Here is a 20,820-nt window from a genome sequence, read left to right as displayed (position 1 = left end):
TTCGTCAATGGCGGGAAGGTTGCAGCCAATAACCTTCTCAGCTGATCAAACGATTCGCTGCAGCCTCTGGATGTCGTGCTTGGTGGCTGACCCAAACCAGATCATGATGGAAAAGGTGAGGACAAACTCTACGATGGCAGTATAGTATTGGACCATCATTGCCTGTGGCAGATTGCGTTTCCTCAGCTGCCGCTGGAAGTACATTCTCTGTTGGGCCTTTTTGACTGTGGAGTCGATGGTGGCCCCCCATTTAAGGTCTTTGGAGATGCTGGTTCCAAGGAACTTAAAGGACTACACAGATGTGACTGTGGTGTTATTGATGGTGAGTGGGAGGAGGGAAGGGGGAGCTCTCCTAAAGTCCACTATCAATTCCACCTTCTTAAGAGCATTGAGCTCCAGGTTGTTACGAAGGCACCAGGACGGCAGCTGTGTCACTTCCTGTCCGTAGGCAGATTGCTCCCCAACCTAGATCAATCCAATCAAGGTTGTGTCATCTACAAACTTAAGAAGATTGACAGAGGAGCCTCGTTGGTGTGGAAAGAGTAAAGGAGAGGGGAGAGTACGCAGCCTTACAGTGCTCCTATGCTGAGAGGTTTGTGGGTCCGAGATGTGCTTTCCCAGCCTCACATGCTGCTTCCTGTCTGTCAGGAAGTTGGTGATCCACTGACAGAGAGGTTCAGGCACAGTCAACTTGGAGAGTTTGGATTGTAGTAACTCTGGCACAATGGTGTTGAATGCAAAGCTAAAATCCACAAACAAAATCCTTGCATAGGTCCCCTGGTGGTCTAGGTGCTGGAGGATGAAGTGCAGGCCTAGGCGAACTGCGTCATGCACTGATCTATTGGCCCGGTATGCAAGCTGCAGAGGGTCTAGCAGGGGGCTTGTGATATTTTTCAGCTGGGCCAGCACGTCTTTCAAGGGTCTTCATGACTACAGAGGTCAGTGCGACAGGCCTGTAGTCATGAAGACCAGTAATCCTTGTCTTTTTGGGTAAGGGAACAATAGTGGAGACTGAAGCAGTCAGGGACAGTATTGGTTTGCAGGGACTGGATGAAAATGTCTTTGTAGGCCGGTGCCAGTTGTTCGGCGCAGAGCTTGAGGGTAGAGAGGGAAACATTATCGGTCCTGGAGATTTCCGGCTTTTCTGCCTTATGAATAGCCTCTCCCACTCCACAATTACTATTGTTGGTGATGTAGAAGTGGCCAGACTGATGTTGGGCAGCAAGGAGGGGGTGGGTAGTGGATGAGGGCCGAGCCTTCGGAGACTGGAGTCAGGCTTTAAGTGGGTGTTAAGTGGTGATTGGAGAGGGATGGATGTCATTGGTATGTCATTGCTCTGCCCAATTCACCAGCTAATCAATATCTCTGTAGCCTAAGACTATACTCCTTACTATCCAGAACCTCACCAATTGTGGTAAGACTGGTAATCTTATGAAACTCTTGGACCCAAGAAGTGCATCTGAGCCTGCTCACCTCCCTTTAATTATTGGGATTTGATAGAAACCTAAGAAACCTATTTAAATCAATTACAAATAGAACATAGAGCTGTACTTAAAATCTGCTTTTTTGGCACCCCCCCCCAGCCCCCAAAACCCACCACATCCTCTGTAAAAATAGATTCAGGCTGTTTTGGGGTCAGAAGTGAATGTTTTTCATTTTAAATCCCTCACCCAACCTGAATTTACAATCTATACATAACTAATACTCTGATCTTGTTATCTTCCAGTTTGCGTGGTTTTTCTATTTGCGTAAAGACGGTACGGAATAGCATTTGCGACATTGTTGCCGTCATAGCTCCTGGCAGAACAAGAGGGAGAAGGGTTAATTGGTATTGCAATTGGGGATTGGGATATTTTTTCAACTCCAGTGCTGGGGGAGGCTCACAAACTATGATCTTTGCTGAAGAATCTGACCTTCGGCAATGGGTTGGAGGGGCTACAGGTAGGGGACGGGTGCGTTGGGGGAGCAGACCAAACGGGTCTGCACTTGGTCTAGTAACCATTAAAAGTGTGTGCGTGTGTGCGTGCATGCGTGTGTGTGTGTGTATAAAATCACATCTTCACGAAAAAACGACGCGGTAAATTTTACATATTCCGGTAGACATTTTTCATGTGGAGTCCAAAATCACCCTATCTGAAAATGTCATGCTTTATTTCTCGAGTTATTACTGAAAATGTTCAAAAATATGACAAGACTTTGAATTTACAAACGACTTCAGACTGTGGACTGAAGACCAAAGATGATAGCTGAAGACTCTCTCCCCCCCAGGCCTCTCTCCTCCGGCCTCTCTCCCCCCCTCCCCATCCTCTCCCCCTCTCTACCCACTCCTCTTCCCCCTCCTCCTTTCAGCCCCTCCTCCTCTCAGCTCCCCCCTCTATAACCGCCCTCCTCCTCTCGCTCCCCGGCCTCTCTCCCCACCGGTCTCTCTCTTCTTTCCCCCTTCTCCTCTCTTCCCCTTCTTTCCCCTCCCCCTCTTGGTATTTTTCATGCCGATATGTGTTTAAATTCACTGCAACCGCAACATTCCGAATGATCGCGTTCCAGAAAAACCCACTCGCAAGGTTTATTTAAATGGCCATTAATTTACAGGTATTAAACATTAAATTCCTTCCATTTGACCTATAAATCCATGACAATGAGATTTAAAAATTATGTTATATTGTGAATTCTTGTATGAATGTTATTTGGACACTTAGGCTATTTAAAAATGTTAATCTATTCTTAAGAAATTGATAGATGTTTAGATCTGGTAATTGAATTTTGTAATTAGCTACAATTAGGTAACTAACTAATTATATGCTTTAATTTCAAGTCATCTAAGTAAGATTGTTTCATATTTGTTTCAGAATGCTTCAATCTATAATAACTGAAAATTTCTTTCAGTTCTCTTCATTTTTAAGAAAGTTGTGGGCTTTTGACTGTCCTCAATCATAGCTTTTGCGTTAAGTCAATGGAAAAGCAATAGGGAACAAGATGCTAATTTCTGAGTATGAAAAGGGCCATAACTTTTTTAATACTGAAGATATGAAAGTGAATTAGGTGTCAAATTAAACTTCATTTTATGCTTTATCTGATGGTATAAATTACAGACTTGATTTTTTTAAATCTCAAAATTTTGTAACATTGCTAGCAAATGGAAGATCCAGTGGGCCTTGGCAGACTGAGCTCAAGTGTTTTGTGAATCAGTCGCCTAGTCCAGTGGTTCCCAACCTTTTTTAGTTCATGGCCCTCTTGGGATCTTTAATTTTTCTGTGGCCCCCCTGACGTTATTAGTGGAAAAAAAGTGGCCCCCTTCATTGAACCTGTGGCCCCCTAAATCCCAAAATTTCTCTATGCTCCCCCTGAAATTTGCCATATGGCCCCAGGTTGGGAATCACTGGCCTAGTCTATGTTTGGTTTCACCGATGTACAGAATGCCACACCAGGAACACCAAATGCAGTAGATGAGGTAAGAGGACGTGTACGTAAACTTCTGTCTCACCTGGAAGGACTGCTGGGGTACATGGATGGATAGGAGAAAGGAGGTATAGGGACAGGTGTTAAATCTCCAGTGGTTGCAGGGGAAAGGCAATCAGATAGTTGGGGGGAGGCGGGGAGGAAACAAAACATCTCCAGATCATAAGTTTGTAGGAAGGAACTGCAGATGCTGGTTTAAACCGAAGATAGACACAAAAGGCTAGAGTAACTCAGCGGGACAGGCAGCCCTTTCGCTTCTTCAGCTGACGAAGGGTCTCTCCAGAGATGCTGCCTGGCCTGCTGAGTTACTCCAGCTTTTTGTGTCTATTTCCAGATCATAAGTGTCTGTTACCAAATGACATAGGTTTAAGGAAAGGAGTAGGAAGTTTGGAGGCGTTATGAGAAATATATTTTACAGTCAGATTGTGATAGGAGCTGGGAATGCACAGCCAGAGTGTCAATACAGAAGCATCTTGTAGGTCTTGGTGACCAAATGCTGGGAAATAGGACAAGCATAAATGGATAATTGATGACATGAACAGAGTGAGTGAAATGGCCTGTCTGTTGTATAATTCCATTATTCTGTCTTTTCACCTGCACTCAGCTTCATAATCTAATAACTTCTCTTCTCTCCACACTTCTTTTGATCTACTGTCTGACTCCTGGACATAATCAGCTTGTATCCAACTGCACCACAGTCACCATCTGCACTTTTCCAACTACAATCCACCTCACTCACGATTATCCATGTCCTTGACCATGAGATTTTCTTGATTTCTAAACATTTAAAAGAAAATCAAAAATGCAAAACTTAACGGCCTGTCCCACTTAGGCTATTTTTAGGCGACTGCCGGCGACTGTCGCTGGTCCATTCGCTGAAAAACCTGCGACTGGACTCATAGAAACATAGAAACATAGAAATTAGGTGCAGGAGTAGGCCATTTGGCCCTTCGAGCCTGCACCGCCATTCAATATGATCATGGCTGATCCCCTTTGACATGAAATTTGAAATAGAATCATTACTTCAACAACAAACAAATCCGGTCAGCACCAGCAACAACCTATGTCACATGGCGACAACCTACATTAACCTGGCGATAACCTACATTGACCTGGCGAAAACTACGACAGCACCTACGTCAGGAGAAGTCAAGCTACGCTCATTGGCGTCAAACCCACTGTCGCAGACTGTCTCCAAAAATGTTTCAACATGTTGAAAATTTGGCGGCGACCAGAAAGATGCTACTAATCTATGGGTGACTGAGGAGACTACTCATGACCATACAGGCGACACCCCGGCGACCATCGGGTGGGCGGCACGACCGACGTCGCAGCGGCCTCTGCAGTCTGTCTGTGTATTTTTTATTTTTTGTCCCATTGAGGGTTTAGTTTGTAGCAGGTTTTTAAATGTGTATTTGGTGGGGGTTGGGGAAACTTTTAAATCTCTTCCCTGCATGGAGACCCGACCTTTTACCTGTCGGGTCTCCGTTGCCGTTGGGGCCTAGCTCCGTGGAGCGGCCTCCAACCGGAACAACCTGGAGGCTCAAGTCACGGAGTCTGTGGAGCTGTGGAGCCGTGGAGCTGCGGACTTACCATCGTGGAGCTAGCCAGCTTCGGTGCGTGGATGAGCTGCGGCGGCGCACTACTGCGGCCCGACTCCAGTGGATGGTGACATCGGGAGCTCGTGGGTCCCCGGTGGGAGACCGCTTTGTGGGGCACTGGCAACGGCGACTTCTCCCGCTCGAATTGCGGGGTTCAGAGTGACCTGGAGCGGGGCCTTACAACGCCCGGCGCGGCTTTAAATTGCCGTGGACTTGCTAACGCCCGCCGGGGGCTCCAACATCAAGACCCGGAGCAGGGCCTTACATCACCTGGCGTGGCTTTGAGTGGCTGCGGACTTGCTAGCGCCCGCCGGGGCCTTTGACCTTGACTTCGGTAAAGGAATGGAGAGCAGGGGAGAGATAAGACTTTGCCTTCCATCACAGTGAGGAGGATACTCACTGTGATGGATGTTTGTGTGAATTGTGTTGGTGTGTGTCTTGGTTCTTTTCTTGTATGGCTGCAGAAACCAAATTTCGTTTGAACCTCATGCCTAAAAAAATAGCCTAAGTGGGACATATAATGTCAAAAGAAGAAACATTTGCATTGAACATTCAGTACCTCTAAAGAGAATATCTATAGTGGAAGCTTCACATGGATGGAATAAAAGGATCAATAGACAATAGGTGCAGGAGTAGGCCATTCGGCCCTTCGAGCCAGCACCACCATTCAATGTGATCATCGAATGCAAATAATTCACTCATGTTGAGAACATTTATGTTAGATGATTTGAAAATTATTGAACAGAAAACTCCCTGACGATATGACGATCATTTTAGTAATAGTCTTGGAAAGACATTAAAGGCTGCAAATAAACATAAACAAAAGGTGATTGACCAGAAATTCAATTGAATGATGCTGCTTAATTCAGCATTATGCAATTAAAAATCAAAAGTTTCAAGAGTGATGTGTTAGTAATCTTAAGGGCCTGTCCCACTTTCACGACCTAATTCACGACCTTGTTTACTCGTGGACATTTTTCATCAGGCTAGAAAACGCCCTGACCTACTTGATGCCACGAGTACCTACGACTAGCATCACGACCTACCTACGACCTACCTACGACCTCCTACGACCTCGTCCATGTTGCGAGTATGAGTCAAGGGCAAACTCGGCAGGGGTCGTGAATTAGGTCGTGAAAGTGGGACAGGCCCTTTAGTAATCTTTATGGAGTCACACTTCCATCCCTCATGCAACTTATGTATCAGTTAAACATAGAATAATGCCATCCTCATGCAACACTCTTTATGCAATGAAACATAGACCACAGATTTGATTTATAAACATAGCCCAAAAATTTAGTGCAGCACTGAGGAAGCCCTACATTCTGGCATTCAGATGACACATAAAACTAAGGCCGGGCCCAACATTGCTACTCATGGGTGAATTAAATGTTTTTTGGCAATATTGGAAGAGCAGAAGAGTTCTTCAAGCAATTGCTAGAACAAAAAGAGCCCATAAATGCACATGTTAAATATGTTGAAGGAACCTTTGTGATCTAATCTTGTGCTTCAGGAGCAGGACATTATCCGCTTAAATCAATGTTGCATTATCTCTCCGAGGGTCAATTATTTACTATTTATTGACCACTCAATTTATCTTACTCATCACAAAGAAAATGAAATCAATATGCTGTCTTGAATCACACACATAACAAAAGATTCAACATTATGAAATGTGAAAAGATAAATATTTGACTAGCTAGATATCTATAAAAATAACCCGTTTTCTTTGCTCATTCTGAGAAAAGTACAAATAATTTAATTTTCACTATTATCTGTATATTTATCTTAGAAGGTGAAACTAAAAATTTTAGAAAAGCTCCTGTGTAAATTTGAAATTACTGTTTTTGCAGGATTTACCTAGCCCATTTCTTACAAGCAAACATAATTCATATAATGATGCCATCTGCTGAGCACTTCGTAAGTGGCATTTACAAAAAATCCAGCACATGATCTTACCTGAACATTAGTCAAATCATTTCGCAAATCTTTATTTTCATTTTCCAGATTAATAGCTGTTAAATGCTGACGCTCTTTAAGTTCCTTTAGTTTTTTGTTTAACATTAAAAATAGCTACAAGGAAATCACAAAGAAAGCAAACGATTATTTTGAATATTATACAAGTACAACCTTTCTTAAATTTCAAAAATGCCCAACCAAAATGTGACCTTTTCTGTTTTTGTGAAGAATTTTCTATTGCAAATTTTCAAAAACATAATTATGGTTCACAAAAGCTTTAACTTATCTAAAATTAAAGTGTACAACATGAAGTAGGGCTGATCTCAAGGTAGGATGAAATTTATATGCATTATGCAAATACATTTTTTCTTCCTTGTGCATGTCATGAGTTTGCAAAAATTTCCTTTTTGCCAGGTCAAACACCAAAGGTGGTCTTAACAGGAACATTGAAATTTACTTTGGTATTAATTAAAGGATACCACTCTTACTGAATCAGCTGAAGTGGATACAGAGATGCTGTTCATTTTACAAGAGGATCCTCACAAGTATTTTGTTTGATGTGTACTCGCCAATTATTGATTGTCAATGACATTTGAGTCACTGATACATCCATGATCACAAACCAATCCAAACCCCTATCCAATCTGTTTCTAACTACATAGCATCCAATAACTCATCTGCCACTCCCACTCCACAGATTTTAGTGCATTCATCCCGTTAAAACTTTGCATCAGCTGAAAGTATTATGGTTGTATTGTAATGCGATCTTTCAAGGGCTACCTCATAAGAATAGAAGAATAGAATAGAATAGAATAGAATAGAATAGAAAACCTTTATTGTCATTCAGACCTTACGGTCTGAATGAAAGAATAGAGCTATCAGAAGAGGAGCAACTATTGTGGGAAATTCGACCCATAAAACCCACTATTCCTGAAATGGAGTAAACTTTACACTTAATAGACGCTGGTGCTGCATTATTGGACCTATGCTGACAAATGTTGCCTCTTTTTTTTAAGAAGTATTTTTGAGATAGGCATTGTTACTTTGTAAAAATGGACCAAACAAATTTATACACCATTATATTTTAGGATATTCATCTGAGGAAATTAATCCATGTACATAAAATTAGTTATTTTATGCCCAGCTAATTTTGCAAGAAGTAATTATGGTCAAATACTCAATTAAAAACTAATTTAGATCTCATGCAATAAAGCAAAACATTTTCAGGGTATTTTACTGCACCACTAGTCTGCACATACAAACATGCCATTATGAGTAGGTGAAGGTACCACTTGAGTAGGCTACAGCATTTAAAAGATGATCTGACATCACAATCATATCTACTTGTGGTAAACTTTCAATCCATTGCTTATCAAGCACCTGTCTATCTCAGCTCTTAAAAATGTTCAAACATTCAGCTTTTACCACTCCTTGAGAAAAAGGAGTTTGAAAGACACATAACCCAATGAGAAAAAAAATACCTCATCTGTCTGAAATGGGTGACCACTTAGTTTCCAAAATCAACTGCATGTTCCTGATTTCCACCACAGGAGGAAACATGTTTCTGCATCAACCGTTAGGGTTAGTCATAGAGTGATACAGTGTGGAAACAGGTCCATCGGCCCACTTGCCCACACCGGCCAACATGTCCCAGCTACACTAGTCCCACCTGCCGATGTTTGGTCCATATCCCTCCAAATTTGTTCTATCCATGTACCTGTCTAACTGTTTCTTAAATGTTGGGATAGTCCCAGCCTCAACCACCTCCTCTGGCAGCTTGTTCCATACACACACTACCCTTTGTATGAAAAAGTTACCCCTCAGATTCCTATTAAATCTTTTCCCCTTCAACTCGAACCCATGTCCTTGGTTCTCGATTCTAATACTCTGGGCAAGAGTCTCTGTGCATCTACCTGATCTATTCATCTCATGATGTTGTACACCTCTATAAGAGCACCCTTCATCCGCCTGCACTCCAAGGAATAGAGGCCCAGCATACTCAACCTCTCCCTTTAGACCCTCTGGTCTCGGCAACATCCTCGTAAATCTTTTCTGAAACCTTCCAAGTTTGAAAATATCTTTCTTATAACATGGTGCCCAGAACTGAACACAATACTCTAAATGTTGTCTCACCAAATGTCTTATACAACTGCAACATGACCTCCCAACTTTCTATACTCAATACTCTGTTTAAGGCTAATGTGCCAAAAATCATTTTGACCACCTTATCTACCTGCGACTAAACCTTCAAGGAACAATGCACCTGCATTCCTAGATCTCTCTGCACTACAACACTTCCCAGAGGCCTACCATTCACTGTGTAGGTCCTGCCCTTCAGACATCCCTTAATGCAACACCTCACATTTCTCTGTGTTAAATTCCACCAACTATTCCTCAGCCCACCTGGTCAATCGATCAAGATCCTGCTGCAATCTTCTTCACTATCTATGCATTCCAGATACAATGAGGTTAAATCCTCAGCAGATTGCTTTCTTTGCATAAATATTCTTACTGCCATAAAGAGACCAATACTGAACACGGTACACCAGATTTAATTTTACAATCCCCTAAACAATGAAACATCACCTCCTATTTTTGTATTACATTTTCATAGGCATCAGGGTTAATATTCTGTTGTCTTTCCAAATTCCTAGCAGTGTATCCATACTACCCTTTTGTGAATCATGCATGAGGGTAGCCAACTCTCTCTACCTTTTGGAGTTCTGATATCATTTACCATTTAGGTATTATGTTCCTTCAAATTTCCTTACAAACAAACAACTTCACCTTTTCCCATATTTTACTCCATTGGGCAGATCTGAGCCCATTCACTTAACCAATATTTAGGGTCTCCTTATGACCTCTTCACAACCTGTTTTCTTGCCTACCTTTGTGTTATCATTAGCATTCATCCAAGTCATTTGTATAAATAGTAAAACAAAAATGTTATTAATGAAAGGATGTGTTATGCTCCAATTTATTCTTTGCAGATAAAACTGATGGCAATATACAGACATTAACCAGCCCATGAATCGCTACTGTCACTCAGAATTTAAAAAAAAACCCTGTGATATCATGTTCTAAAGTACTTGGAGCATCACTCAGATATTAAAATGAACTTATCTCATCACAAAATTATTCATCCGACAGCACATACAATCAAAAAATTATAAACTATTATAGATTTGTGGTTTTTTATAGAATGACAGTAGAATTACTATTTATGACAAAAGCTCATGAATGATTCAGTTATGAGAAGAGACTGGATAGGCTGGGTTTGATTTCCCTTGAAGTGAGGAGGTTGTGAAGACATCTTTAAGTTTATGAGGGCATAGAGTGGATGGATCTTGATTTATGAGGGCATAGAGAAACATTTCCCCATAAGGAAGACATTAAAAAAAAACATGAGAATATAGGTTTAAGATAAGGAGTAAGAGGGGTAAGAGGATCAGAGGAAAATATTGAGGTTGTAATGAGGTACCATGCCCATATTGGTGGTGGAGGCGTGACAACGCAACATTTTAAAAGTGTTTTGATGAATGCTTGAACTGTTTAGACTAAAGACTATCTATTAAAAGCTGGGAAATGGGATTCGTATAGATGATTACTTGCTGGTCAGCATGGACATGGTGGGCTGAAGGGCCTGTCTCTGTGCTGTACGAACCTAAAAAAGAATTGCAGCGGTGTCAATGAAAAGAATGGTCTGCTTCAGAGAAATAATATTAACAGTAGCTTTCAGTACGATCAAAATAGGACAGATTAAAAGTTTGTTCTTTCAAAGATGTCAGGTAGGTTTTGCAGGATCATACTCAAATTACCTAAATTATATTTGTATGTACCATATATACAAAATATTTTATTTTTAGATAAGGGCAACAATACAACACAAATGATTTTAACAGTTTATCCATGAACTGCCGGCAGGCACAGGGAGATTCCAATCCTTCAGCCATCCCGTTTATGAAGTTTCCAGTTTGCACACTATGATGCTGGAAGAAATCTAAATAAACAGCAATAAAACTACTCAACTATCAAGAATAGTAATTTTAATGCACTATTAACCCAATACTTCTAATTGCAAACACAATTCTAAACATTTTAGCTGTAAAATCTATGGAGGATGCATCCTAGCAGAAATGCAAAAATGTACCTTCCTGAAAAGTCATAGGTTTCAAGCGTGTCAATGATGAGCACCAGAATCTCAAGGAGCAAGTGCTTTAAAGTGCCTACCAAAAAGGCCAAAATGTCAGACACAATACATTGCGATGGCACAGGTGGTAGAGCTGCTGCCTCATGGCGCCAGAGACCTGACTTCAATCCTGACCTTGGGTACTGTCTAGAGTTTGTATGCTCTCCCTGGAACCGTGTGGGTTTCCTCCAGATACTCCAGTTTTCTCCCACGTCCCAAAATGTACAGGTTGGTAGGTAAATTGTCGCAAGGAAGTGCAGTAGATGCTAAAATGGGATAATGTAGATCTAGTATGAATGTGTGATTGATGGACGACATGCAATTGGTGGGCCAAAGGGCCTGTTTCCATGCTGTATCTCTAAACTAAATAAACAAACTAAAAAAATGCCTCCTCAAAAGTAGCTCTTTTCCACCATCGATTCCCTCCAAACCCAATGGATTCTTCCAGTTTAATGAATGATTGTTTTACTTACCCTTTAAACATAAGCATGTTTCCTTGGAACCTTAGAAATATTTACATGGGATCACTGTCAGGGTTTTTGTGGGCAGTTGGCCTCACCAGAGATACATTTGCCAATCATATCTATTCTTCCTCATGTTCAACATCAGGGAAGCACCTCAACCTTACAATGATAGACTTGGCTACAACAGATAAAAGCTCCATCACCAAAGACTTCCACATGTTAAGCAAGGATCTGACGTATATAGTATATCTTAGCCCATTTATTGAGCTGCAAATTTTCAGTGTCTTCTATTCAAAATCAAAGTTGCCTGATATAAAGTTTTATCCTGTGGAAACAGGCCCTTCGGCCCAACTTGCCCACATAGGCCAACATGTCCCATCTTTGCTAGTTCCACCTGCCTGCATTTGGTCCATTTCCTCTAAATCTGACCTATCCATGTATCTGATAAAATGCTTCTTAAATGTTGCGATAGTACCTGCTTTAGGCAGCACATTCCATACACCAACCACTCTTTGTGGGAAAAAGTTACCCCTCAGGTTCCTATTAAATCTTTCCCCTCTCACCTTAAACCTATGTCCTCTGGGCCTTGATTCCCCTACTCAGGGCAAGAGACTACTCCACCCCTCATCCTCCTGCGCTCTTATGAATAGAGTCCCTTGCCTCCTCAACCTCTCCCTATAGCTCAGGCTCTCGAGTCCTGACAACATCCTCATCACATCCATATGCATCTTGGTTCTTGGTTTCTTGGTCCTCCAAAATATTCCAAATGGATTTTAAACTGGAGGTGGTGAAGGGAGGGCTTAAGCCAGAAAGGGTTATTGGGAAGAAAGAGCTACTTTAAATTTAGTTGCATCTGGTTGGGTAACTATAGTTGGGTGGAGATTATTCCATGCTTTAATTGTGCGGGGGAAGAACGAATTGCTGTACACAGCTGTCTTTGTAGCTGGGATCACAAATTGGATTGAATGCCCTCGTCTGCTCCTAATTGGTTTGGGTTTGGTGTAGGTCTTGTACTCTATGTCGAGCTGACCATTTAACATTTCGTAAATCCTTTTCAGCTTGACCACATCGTTCCTATAACACAAACTGAGCATAACATCTTATACACTGCAACATGACCTCCCAACACCTAAACCCAATACTGACTGATAAACACCAACGTGCAAAAAAGCCTTTTAAATCACTATCTATCTGTGACACCACTTTCATGAAACTATGTTCCTGCACTCCGAGATGCCTCTGCTCTACAACACTCTCCAGAACCCTCCCATTCACTGTGTACAGCCTGACCATGTTACACAGGAGTCAGTGGGAATGCTACATTTTGTCAATGTCTATGAGCACATTCTTAATTTCATTACTCTGTTCACCTAGTAACTGTTCCCCTGACTTGGTTCAGAATAGAGCTCTCATTTTGCGAGTCTGGCATTAGGCTTGCAAGCAACATGGCCTGGCCAATGAAATCAATTAAGTGTAACCAGGGTCTTAGAATATAGCCATCTGTGCTGAACAAGATGCAGTTAAAGCAATCACCTCTGATCCATATCCATTCATTCCTTGTATTTTGATGCGTCCAACTAATGCCTATTAAATGCCATTATTGCATCCGCTTCCACTACTACCGCTGGTAGTGTGTTCCAGACACCCACCACTCCACGTAAAAAACTTACACTGCACATCGCCGTTAAACTTCCCCCACTGATCTTAAACTGATCCATGTCCACATTGTCCTTTGACAGCCTTTCGTACCATCCACAAATGCCAAACAACCCATCTAAACGCACACTATAATTAGGTGTAGAAAATAACTTTTCAGGTGAGGCAGAGGTTCACTTGCACCTCATCCAACCTCATATGCTGTATCCACTGTTCCAGGTGTCAACTCCTGTACATCGGCAAGACCAAGCACAGGCTCGGCTATCATTTCGCTGAACACCCCCACTCAGCCCACCTTAACCTACCTGATCTCCCGGTTGTTCAGCACTTTAACTCTTCATTCCATTCGCAATCTGACCTTTCTGTCCTGGGCCTCCTCCATTGTGAGAGTTGTGGTTAATTCAGGTTTCAGAAGCATACAGAAGAGAAGATCTTGATCTTCAACCACCTTATTCCTTGATAGACCAAAGACTATGCTGGTTTATTGAAGGCAAAAATAGTTACACTGGTGGGAATACACCTACAGTAGGCGGAAGGTTCATAGACCCAGTGTTGACTGGCATTTACCTTCTCATAGATGCTGCTTGACCAGGTGAGTTCTTCCAGCATTTCTATTTTAGTCGATCCACAATATGATCCCATCACAGGTACTAAACATCACAGTCTCCCACACCAACTCCAGGAAAAATGCTGTGAACAAAGGCAGCCTTTGTAAATGGCCTTCATAGACCTGACAAAGGCTTTTGACTCCATAGACCGCCAGGCTCTTTGGAGCATACTATCAAGATACGGTTGTCACGACAAGTACATCAGAATATTGAGGCTTCTACATGATGGCATGTTAGTCACAGTGCTCAGCAACAGCGGCTCTGAGCCCGAGCCCTTCACTGTGGAAACGGGGATCAAACAGGGATGCATCATCGCACCCACCCTGTTTGTCGTCTTCATTGCTGCCATACTTCACCTCATTGATGAAGAGCTGCCACAAGGGATCCCAATCCTCCACAGAACTGACGGTGGGCTCTTCAACCTTAATACGTTGAAGGCCAAGAGCAAAGTCAGTAACGCCGCCATCATGGAGCTTCAGTACGCGGACGACTGTGCCATTGCAGCACACTCTGCAGAAGACCTCCAGGGCATCCTGAACGCCTTTGCCAAGGCATACAGAGCCATGGGCCTCGCCTTAAATATCAAGAAATCCCAAGTCCTACATCAACCTCCACCCAACCAGCCGTCTACCCAGCCCACTATAAAAGTGGACAACCCCACTCTTGAAAACGTTGACCACTTCCCCTACCTTGGCAACATTCTTTCCTCAAAAGCTGATATCGACTCTGAGGTCAACCATCGCCTGAGTTGTGCCAGCCAGACTCAGGTAAAGAGTCTTTGGAGACCAAGACCAAAAGGCTCAAACAAAACTGCTGGTCTACAGAGCCGTTGTCCTCTCCACCCTGTTGTAGGGAGCCGAGTCATGGACCGCCCACAGCAGGCACCTGAGAGCCGTGGAACATACTATCAAAGATCCTAACAAGGGATTCTGAGGATCAGCTGGGAGGACAAACGCACCAACATCAGTGTTTTGGAGGAAGCCAACATGACCAGCATCACCACCACAATAATGCAGCACCAACTTCGATGGACTGTACTCTCAATTCAAGGAAGGTTGGCGAGCTCCCGGCGGGCTAAAGAAACGCTTCAAGGACAACATCAAGAACAGTCTGAAGAAATTCCACATAACATCGAATAACTGAGAGCACATTGCACTGGGCAGGCGCTCCCTGAGGAAATCTGGTCAGGAAAGAGCTGCACATCACAAAATGGAACTACGCCGTGTCGCAGAGGCAAAGCAACAGCACTGTAAAGAGAGAGAGAAGGGAGCTCGACGACTACCAACCACCACCAGTCTCCACTGCCCATGTTGCACCAAGGTGTGTATGTTGTGGATCGGCCTCTGCAGACAATCTGCAGACCCACAAGTAGACGACCCTATAGAAACATAGAAACATAGAAAATAGGTGCAGGAGTAGGCCATTCGGCCCTTCGAGCCTGCACCGCCATTCAGTATGATCATGGCTGATCATCCAACTCAGTATCTTGTACCTGCCTTCCCTCCATACCCTCTGGTCCCTTTAGCCATAAGGGCCATATCTAACTCCCTCGTAAATATAGCCAATGAACTGGCCTCAACTACCTTCTGTGGCAGAGAGTTCCCGAGACTCACCACTCTCTGTGTGAAAAATGTTTTTCTCATCTCGGTCCTAAAGGATTTCCCCTTTATCGTTAAACTGTGACCCCTTGTCCTGGACTTCCCCAACATCGGGAACAATCTTCCTGCATCTAGCCTGTCCAACCCCTTAAGAATTGTGTAAGTTTCTATAAGATCCCCCCTCATTCTTCTAAATTCTAGCGAGTACAAGCCGAGTCTATCCAGTCTTTATTCATATGAAAGTGCTGACATCCCAGGAATCAGTCTGGTGAACCTTCTCTGTAGGCAAGAAGGGCCACATCTAACTCATTCTTAAATATAGCCAATGAACTGGCCTCAACTACCTTCCAACTACAATACTCCAGGTGTGGTCTCACCAATACCCTGTACAACTGCAGTAGAACCTCCCTGTTCCTATACTCAAATCCTTTTGCTATGGATGCTAACATACCATTCGCTTTTTTCACTGCCTGCTGCACCTGCATGCCTACTTTCAATGACTGGTGTACCATGCCACCCAGGTCTCTTGTATCTCCCCTTTTCCTAATTGGCCACCATTCAGATAATAGTCTACTTTCTTGTTTATCACATTTATCCACATTATACTGTATCTGCCATGCATTTGCCCACTATGTAAAGGAGAGAACAGTCATACTTGTTTTAAATGACTGCCGATGATGATTAAAAGGATCCACAGGAGGTGCTGCCTCGAAAAGGCAGCCAGCATCTTCAAGAACCCACACCACCCTGGCCATGTGCGCATTTCACTCCTGACATCGGAAAGAAGGTAGAGGAAAACCATGACATCCAGGTTCAGCTTCAGAAACAGCTTCTTCCCAACAACAGTCAAACTAGTGGACACTACAGACTCCATCTAATCTTCGAACTACAAACCATCTAGGTTGCACTAGTGATTTCAGATTTTTTTTTGTTATGTTTTGCACTATACTATTTGTATTATTCATTTAACTTTTTTTCTTTGTTTATTATATTATCTATTGAGTACTGTGTTTACAAACCTGTTCTGCTACTGCAGATAAAAATGTCATTGTTCTGACTCGGTACATATAACACTTAAATGCTCTTGACTTGAGTCTACCATACAGGATAATTAAACAGTGAATCTCTAGAGATGCCTACTCAAGAAGTCTATGAAGACCGTCACTGAGTAAATTCAAAAAATCAAGATAAAGATTGATAGATTTTTTAGATATTAAGGAAACCAGGGGATAAGGGATTAGGACAAGAAAATGGTACTTTAATAATGGCCCAGTCATGACCTTATGAAATGATGGAACAAAGATCAAGCCAAAATGGCCTATTCCTGCTTCTATATTTTTAATGATAGAGCTGAGTTGAAAATGATGGTATGACATGATCTGAACATTGGGCCAAGTGTGACATCAAGGGTAAAATTGTAGTCAACGGGCACAAATAGTTAGACTCAGTCCCTGCACAAAGGAAAATAGTTGTTGTGGGTTAACATCAATCAGTCCTGCCACAACACTTCACTCAGAGCAGTAACCTACACCAATCATCTTCATCTGCTTCAACAATAACCTTTCTGCCATCATAAAGTCCGAAGTGAGAATGTTCACTAATCATTGTACCATGTTCAATGAAATTTGCAACTCCTCCAAAAACATCTATTCTGCATGCTGCAAGACTTGCAGACACAAGAAGATAAGAGATCAATATTCATGCCACACAAATGCCAAGCAATAACCTGTAGTAGTATACAGAAGCTTGAAAGCACGCACCACCAGACTCAGGGACAGCTCTGTTATAAGCTATGAATAGTCCTTCCATAAGCTAGGGTACTGTCCGATTCTACCCCATTGTGGACATTGGGCTATAATACTGAGAATGATATACTGCACTCTGTATAGAAGGTTATAACTAGAGCCAGGATTTTGCCATAAATGCCATGTGCCATTTCTTTTGATGATTTCACCAAGATAATGCCTTTTTCATAATCAAGTGCCTAAATCAGCCTTTTTTGCCGTTTTGCTAAAAGGTCGTGCTATTTTCTCTAGTTGTACCTTGATTACAATGCCATTTTCTATGTTAACACGATAATATTAATAAATTATTATTAACACGTTAACATAGTATAACTTAAAAGAAAATTTCCACCACCTCTAAATCTGAGTTTAAATGATCTGTGCAAGGCATTCATTGATGTTGGAATTCCACTGTGGAAATTGGAAAACTAATCTCTCAGAGGTTTTTTAGAGAATTGCACAGAGGAGCACATACCAAGCGAGTCATCATTACGGAAAAATTATGTTGACAACAACTTCAGCATTGTTGTGCAGGAAATTAGAGATGAAGTTGCATGCAACAAAATATGGATCTGAATAGACGAGACAACCGATGCTGTGGGGAGATATGTTGTCAATATGGTCATCGGTACACTGGAAGCAGGTCAACCATCAAAGGAGTATTTGTTGACATCAGAAGTATTGGAGAAGTCAAACAGCTCAACTATTGCTCAGTTGTTTACATCTTCACTTGCTGTACTTTGGCCAGAAGGTATAAAACACACAAATGTTCTTCTGTTTGTGACTGATGCAGCTCCGTACATGAAAAAAGCTGCTCGTGCTCTTAAAGTTTTATACACCAAAATGGTGCATTTAACATAGAAACATAGAAAATAGGTGCAGGAGGAGGCCACTCGGCCCTTCGAGCCAGCACCGCCATTCATTGTGATCATGGCTGATCGTCCCCAATCAATAACCCATGCCTGCCTTCTCCCCATATCCCATTTGGCATGCTTAGCTCAAGGACTTCATAGAATTGCCAAGCACATACGTAGCTTGTTTCCAAATATCGATCGCCTAGTTTCCAATGACAGGAAAATCTTCCTTAAACCACCGTCATGTGTTCAAGGAAATAGCACCCAAGATTCTACTATCTCCTCAGCCCGTTTTGACTAGGTGGGGTACATGGCTCTCTGCTGTATGCTACTATGCTGCAAATTTTGAAAAGATAAAATAAATCATCAACTGTTTCGAAGAAGAATCTGCTGCAGTCAGGATCGTCAGTGACATCATGCAGAAAAAGTCCCTCCATTGCGATCTTGTGTTTATCGCTTCAAATTTTACAAACTTCCCAGAAGCTATCACTTTCCTTGAGAAGCGTGGCAAAACATTAGTGAATAACTTGCAGGTTTTCAACAAAGTAACTGACGATATTTGTAAAGTCCCTGGCGATGTAGGTAAAGACATACAAGGAAAATGTGAGAGAGTGATTTTAGCTAACAAAGCTCTTGAAGAAATACAAAACATAGCTAAAGTTCTCAAAGGTAGTTGTAATGCATAAGATTTCAACATGGATATAGAGTCTGTAGCTTGTTTCGGGTATGCACCAGTGACCTCAGCTGAGGTAGAAAGAAGTTTTTCACAACTGAAGCATATTCTGTCTGTCAAACTGCATCATTTAAAAATATGCTAGTGATTATGTACAACCAGGCAACTTTGGCCATTTAATGTAGTATACCTTTATATTTTCATTTTAACCATATTTTGGAAATACATGCCTTTTTATGCCTTTTTTTGTCAATAAATGCCTTTCCGTGCCTTTTTTGTCATTTTATTATGCCTTTTTGCCGGCCTGTTTCAGTTTTGTAGTGCCTAGACATCCTGGTTATAACAGAGAGGAAGAAGCTGCTACCGAGTATGGGTGTATGTGCTTTCCAGTTTCTGTATTTTCTGCTGGACAAGAGTTTTGATTCTGTTGTTTGCTTTTCTGAAGCAGCATGATATTTCAGGACTTGATAAATAATATTACAAATTTTATTTTGCTAAATTCAATAATCTGTGGTCAATGGGCAATAGTTATTGTTCAGGTATTCATTTGCACCTTTCAATTGTGCATTAAAATAACATCCTTCAAAAATATCACATCTTAAAATATTTGTGGCTTTTATTTTTAAAACCATAATTATTCTCAGCTGCAAAATGGACATTCTGTCACTTCTAAAATTGCAAAATGTACGAGAGTGCATAATGATATATGACTTTTACCACACCTTTAAAGATTCAAAGTGACTAATGATATCAACAGTGCCACAATTTCTGTTGTCCTTGCCACAATGTAGGGCTATCAACATCGTTCAATGACAAACAACAGTTTTAAAACCAGGTTGCGTTACAAATATTGGGATTTTACATTCAGTATAATAGTACTGCAGTCCTACCTATAAACATTCTATCATGATATTTTCTATCTCAAAAACTAAATGTCAAATTGAATCCAGCTTGACAGACCACCCTCAAGACACATTAACTGCTGCATCCAAGATGATCACCAAGTATTTTTGATGGTTGAAACTTTCATTTCATTTCAGTGAGAAAACAAGTGATGTGAAATTATCTGTGAACTCCAGCAGACTCCTGTCTTTACTATATGATGAAAGGGATGCTTGTGTAGGTTAGATGTTAAATAATGCTAAAACTTTCCAAGACACTTACTTCTTGTTGGGACGCATATGCAGCTTCCAGTTCTTTAAATTTATTTTCAATATTTTCAACAGCTTTCTCAACTTGTGCAACTTTATTTGAAGCTCTTCTTTTCTTCCTATTATTGCTGTCTTTATATTGTGCTAGATCGGCAGCTTCCAATTTAACCTTGGCCTGTTTTTAGAAAAATAATATGTAATAGTTATACTTGCACCAGCATAATATGGAAATCATATAATTTAAAAAAATATTTACAGTTATGTTTTAATAGAATATTGTAAGTTACTTCAGTAGTGCATCAGGGTGAAACCACAAGCATAATTAAGTATTAGGAAATATGATAAGAAATGTTTAGAGGGATATGAGCCAAATGCAGGCATGCAGGACTAGTGCGGATTGGGCAGCTTGGTTGGCATGGGCAAGTTGGGCCAAATAACTTGTTTCTGTTCTGTATGACTCTCTAAATGCACAATAACTTCCGGAAGCGGTCTTAAATCGGCTGTAACTTAAAGTGCATTCTGAAGTAAAGCCCTTCAAAAAGAAATTCAGTTAATTTATCATCTTTATTGTTTGCAGAAGATTGATATGACATTTGAAAAGCGGGGATTCTGCTATCCTGCAGAAAATGATGCTGCACCTACAAACAGAGTTTGTATTCCAACCCTGCATTACACTCAACATGGAGCAAATTGAAATTGTAATTGGTAATCAAGATGAGTGACACAATTATGAATTCTTTGATTATCAGGTGTCAAATAATGATTGCTAAAATCTTCCAATTCCATTTTGTACTCATATTCTGCAAGGCTGCAGAAAAGATATAGAG

At 41.5% G+C, this 20,820-nt stretch overlaps 1 protein-coding gene across 3 annotated transcripts in view; it reads right to left on the bottom strand.

The window, feature by feature from the left end:
* The window catches only part of LOC129696331 (coiled-coil domain-containing protein 178), a 235,011-nt gene that overhangs the window by 135,531 nt on the left and 78,660 nt on the right, over positions 1 to 20,820 (bottom strand). For all 3 annotated transcript variants that reach the window (XM_055634151.1, XM_055634150.1, XM_055634152.1), the window contains 2 exons: positions 20,007 to 20,168; positions 7,017 to 7,130 (listed from right to left, as the gene is read on the bottom strand). In XM_055634151.1, coding sequence (XP_055490126.1) covers positions 7,017 to 7,130; positions 20,007 to 20,168 — 276 coding nt within the window. The remainder of the gene's footprint in view (positions 1 to 7,016; positions 7,131 to 20,006; positions 20,169 to 20,820) is intronic.

This window comes from Leucoraja erinacea, chromosome 4 (genome assembly GCF_028641065.1).
Source record: "Leucoraja erinacea ecotype New England chromosome 4, Leri_hhj_1, whole genome shotgun sequence".
Lineage (NCBI taxonomy): Eukaryota > Metazoa > Chordata > Chondrichthyes > Rajiformes > Rajidae > Leucoraja > Leucoraja erinaceus.
The sequence above is the reverse complement of the archived record's forward strand: the minus strand, read 5'-3'. Positions and strand labels throughout refer to the sequence as shown.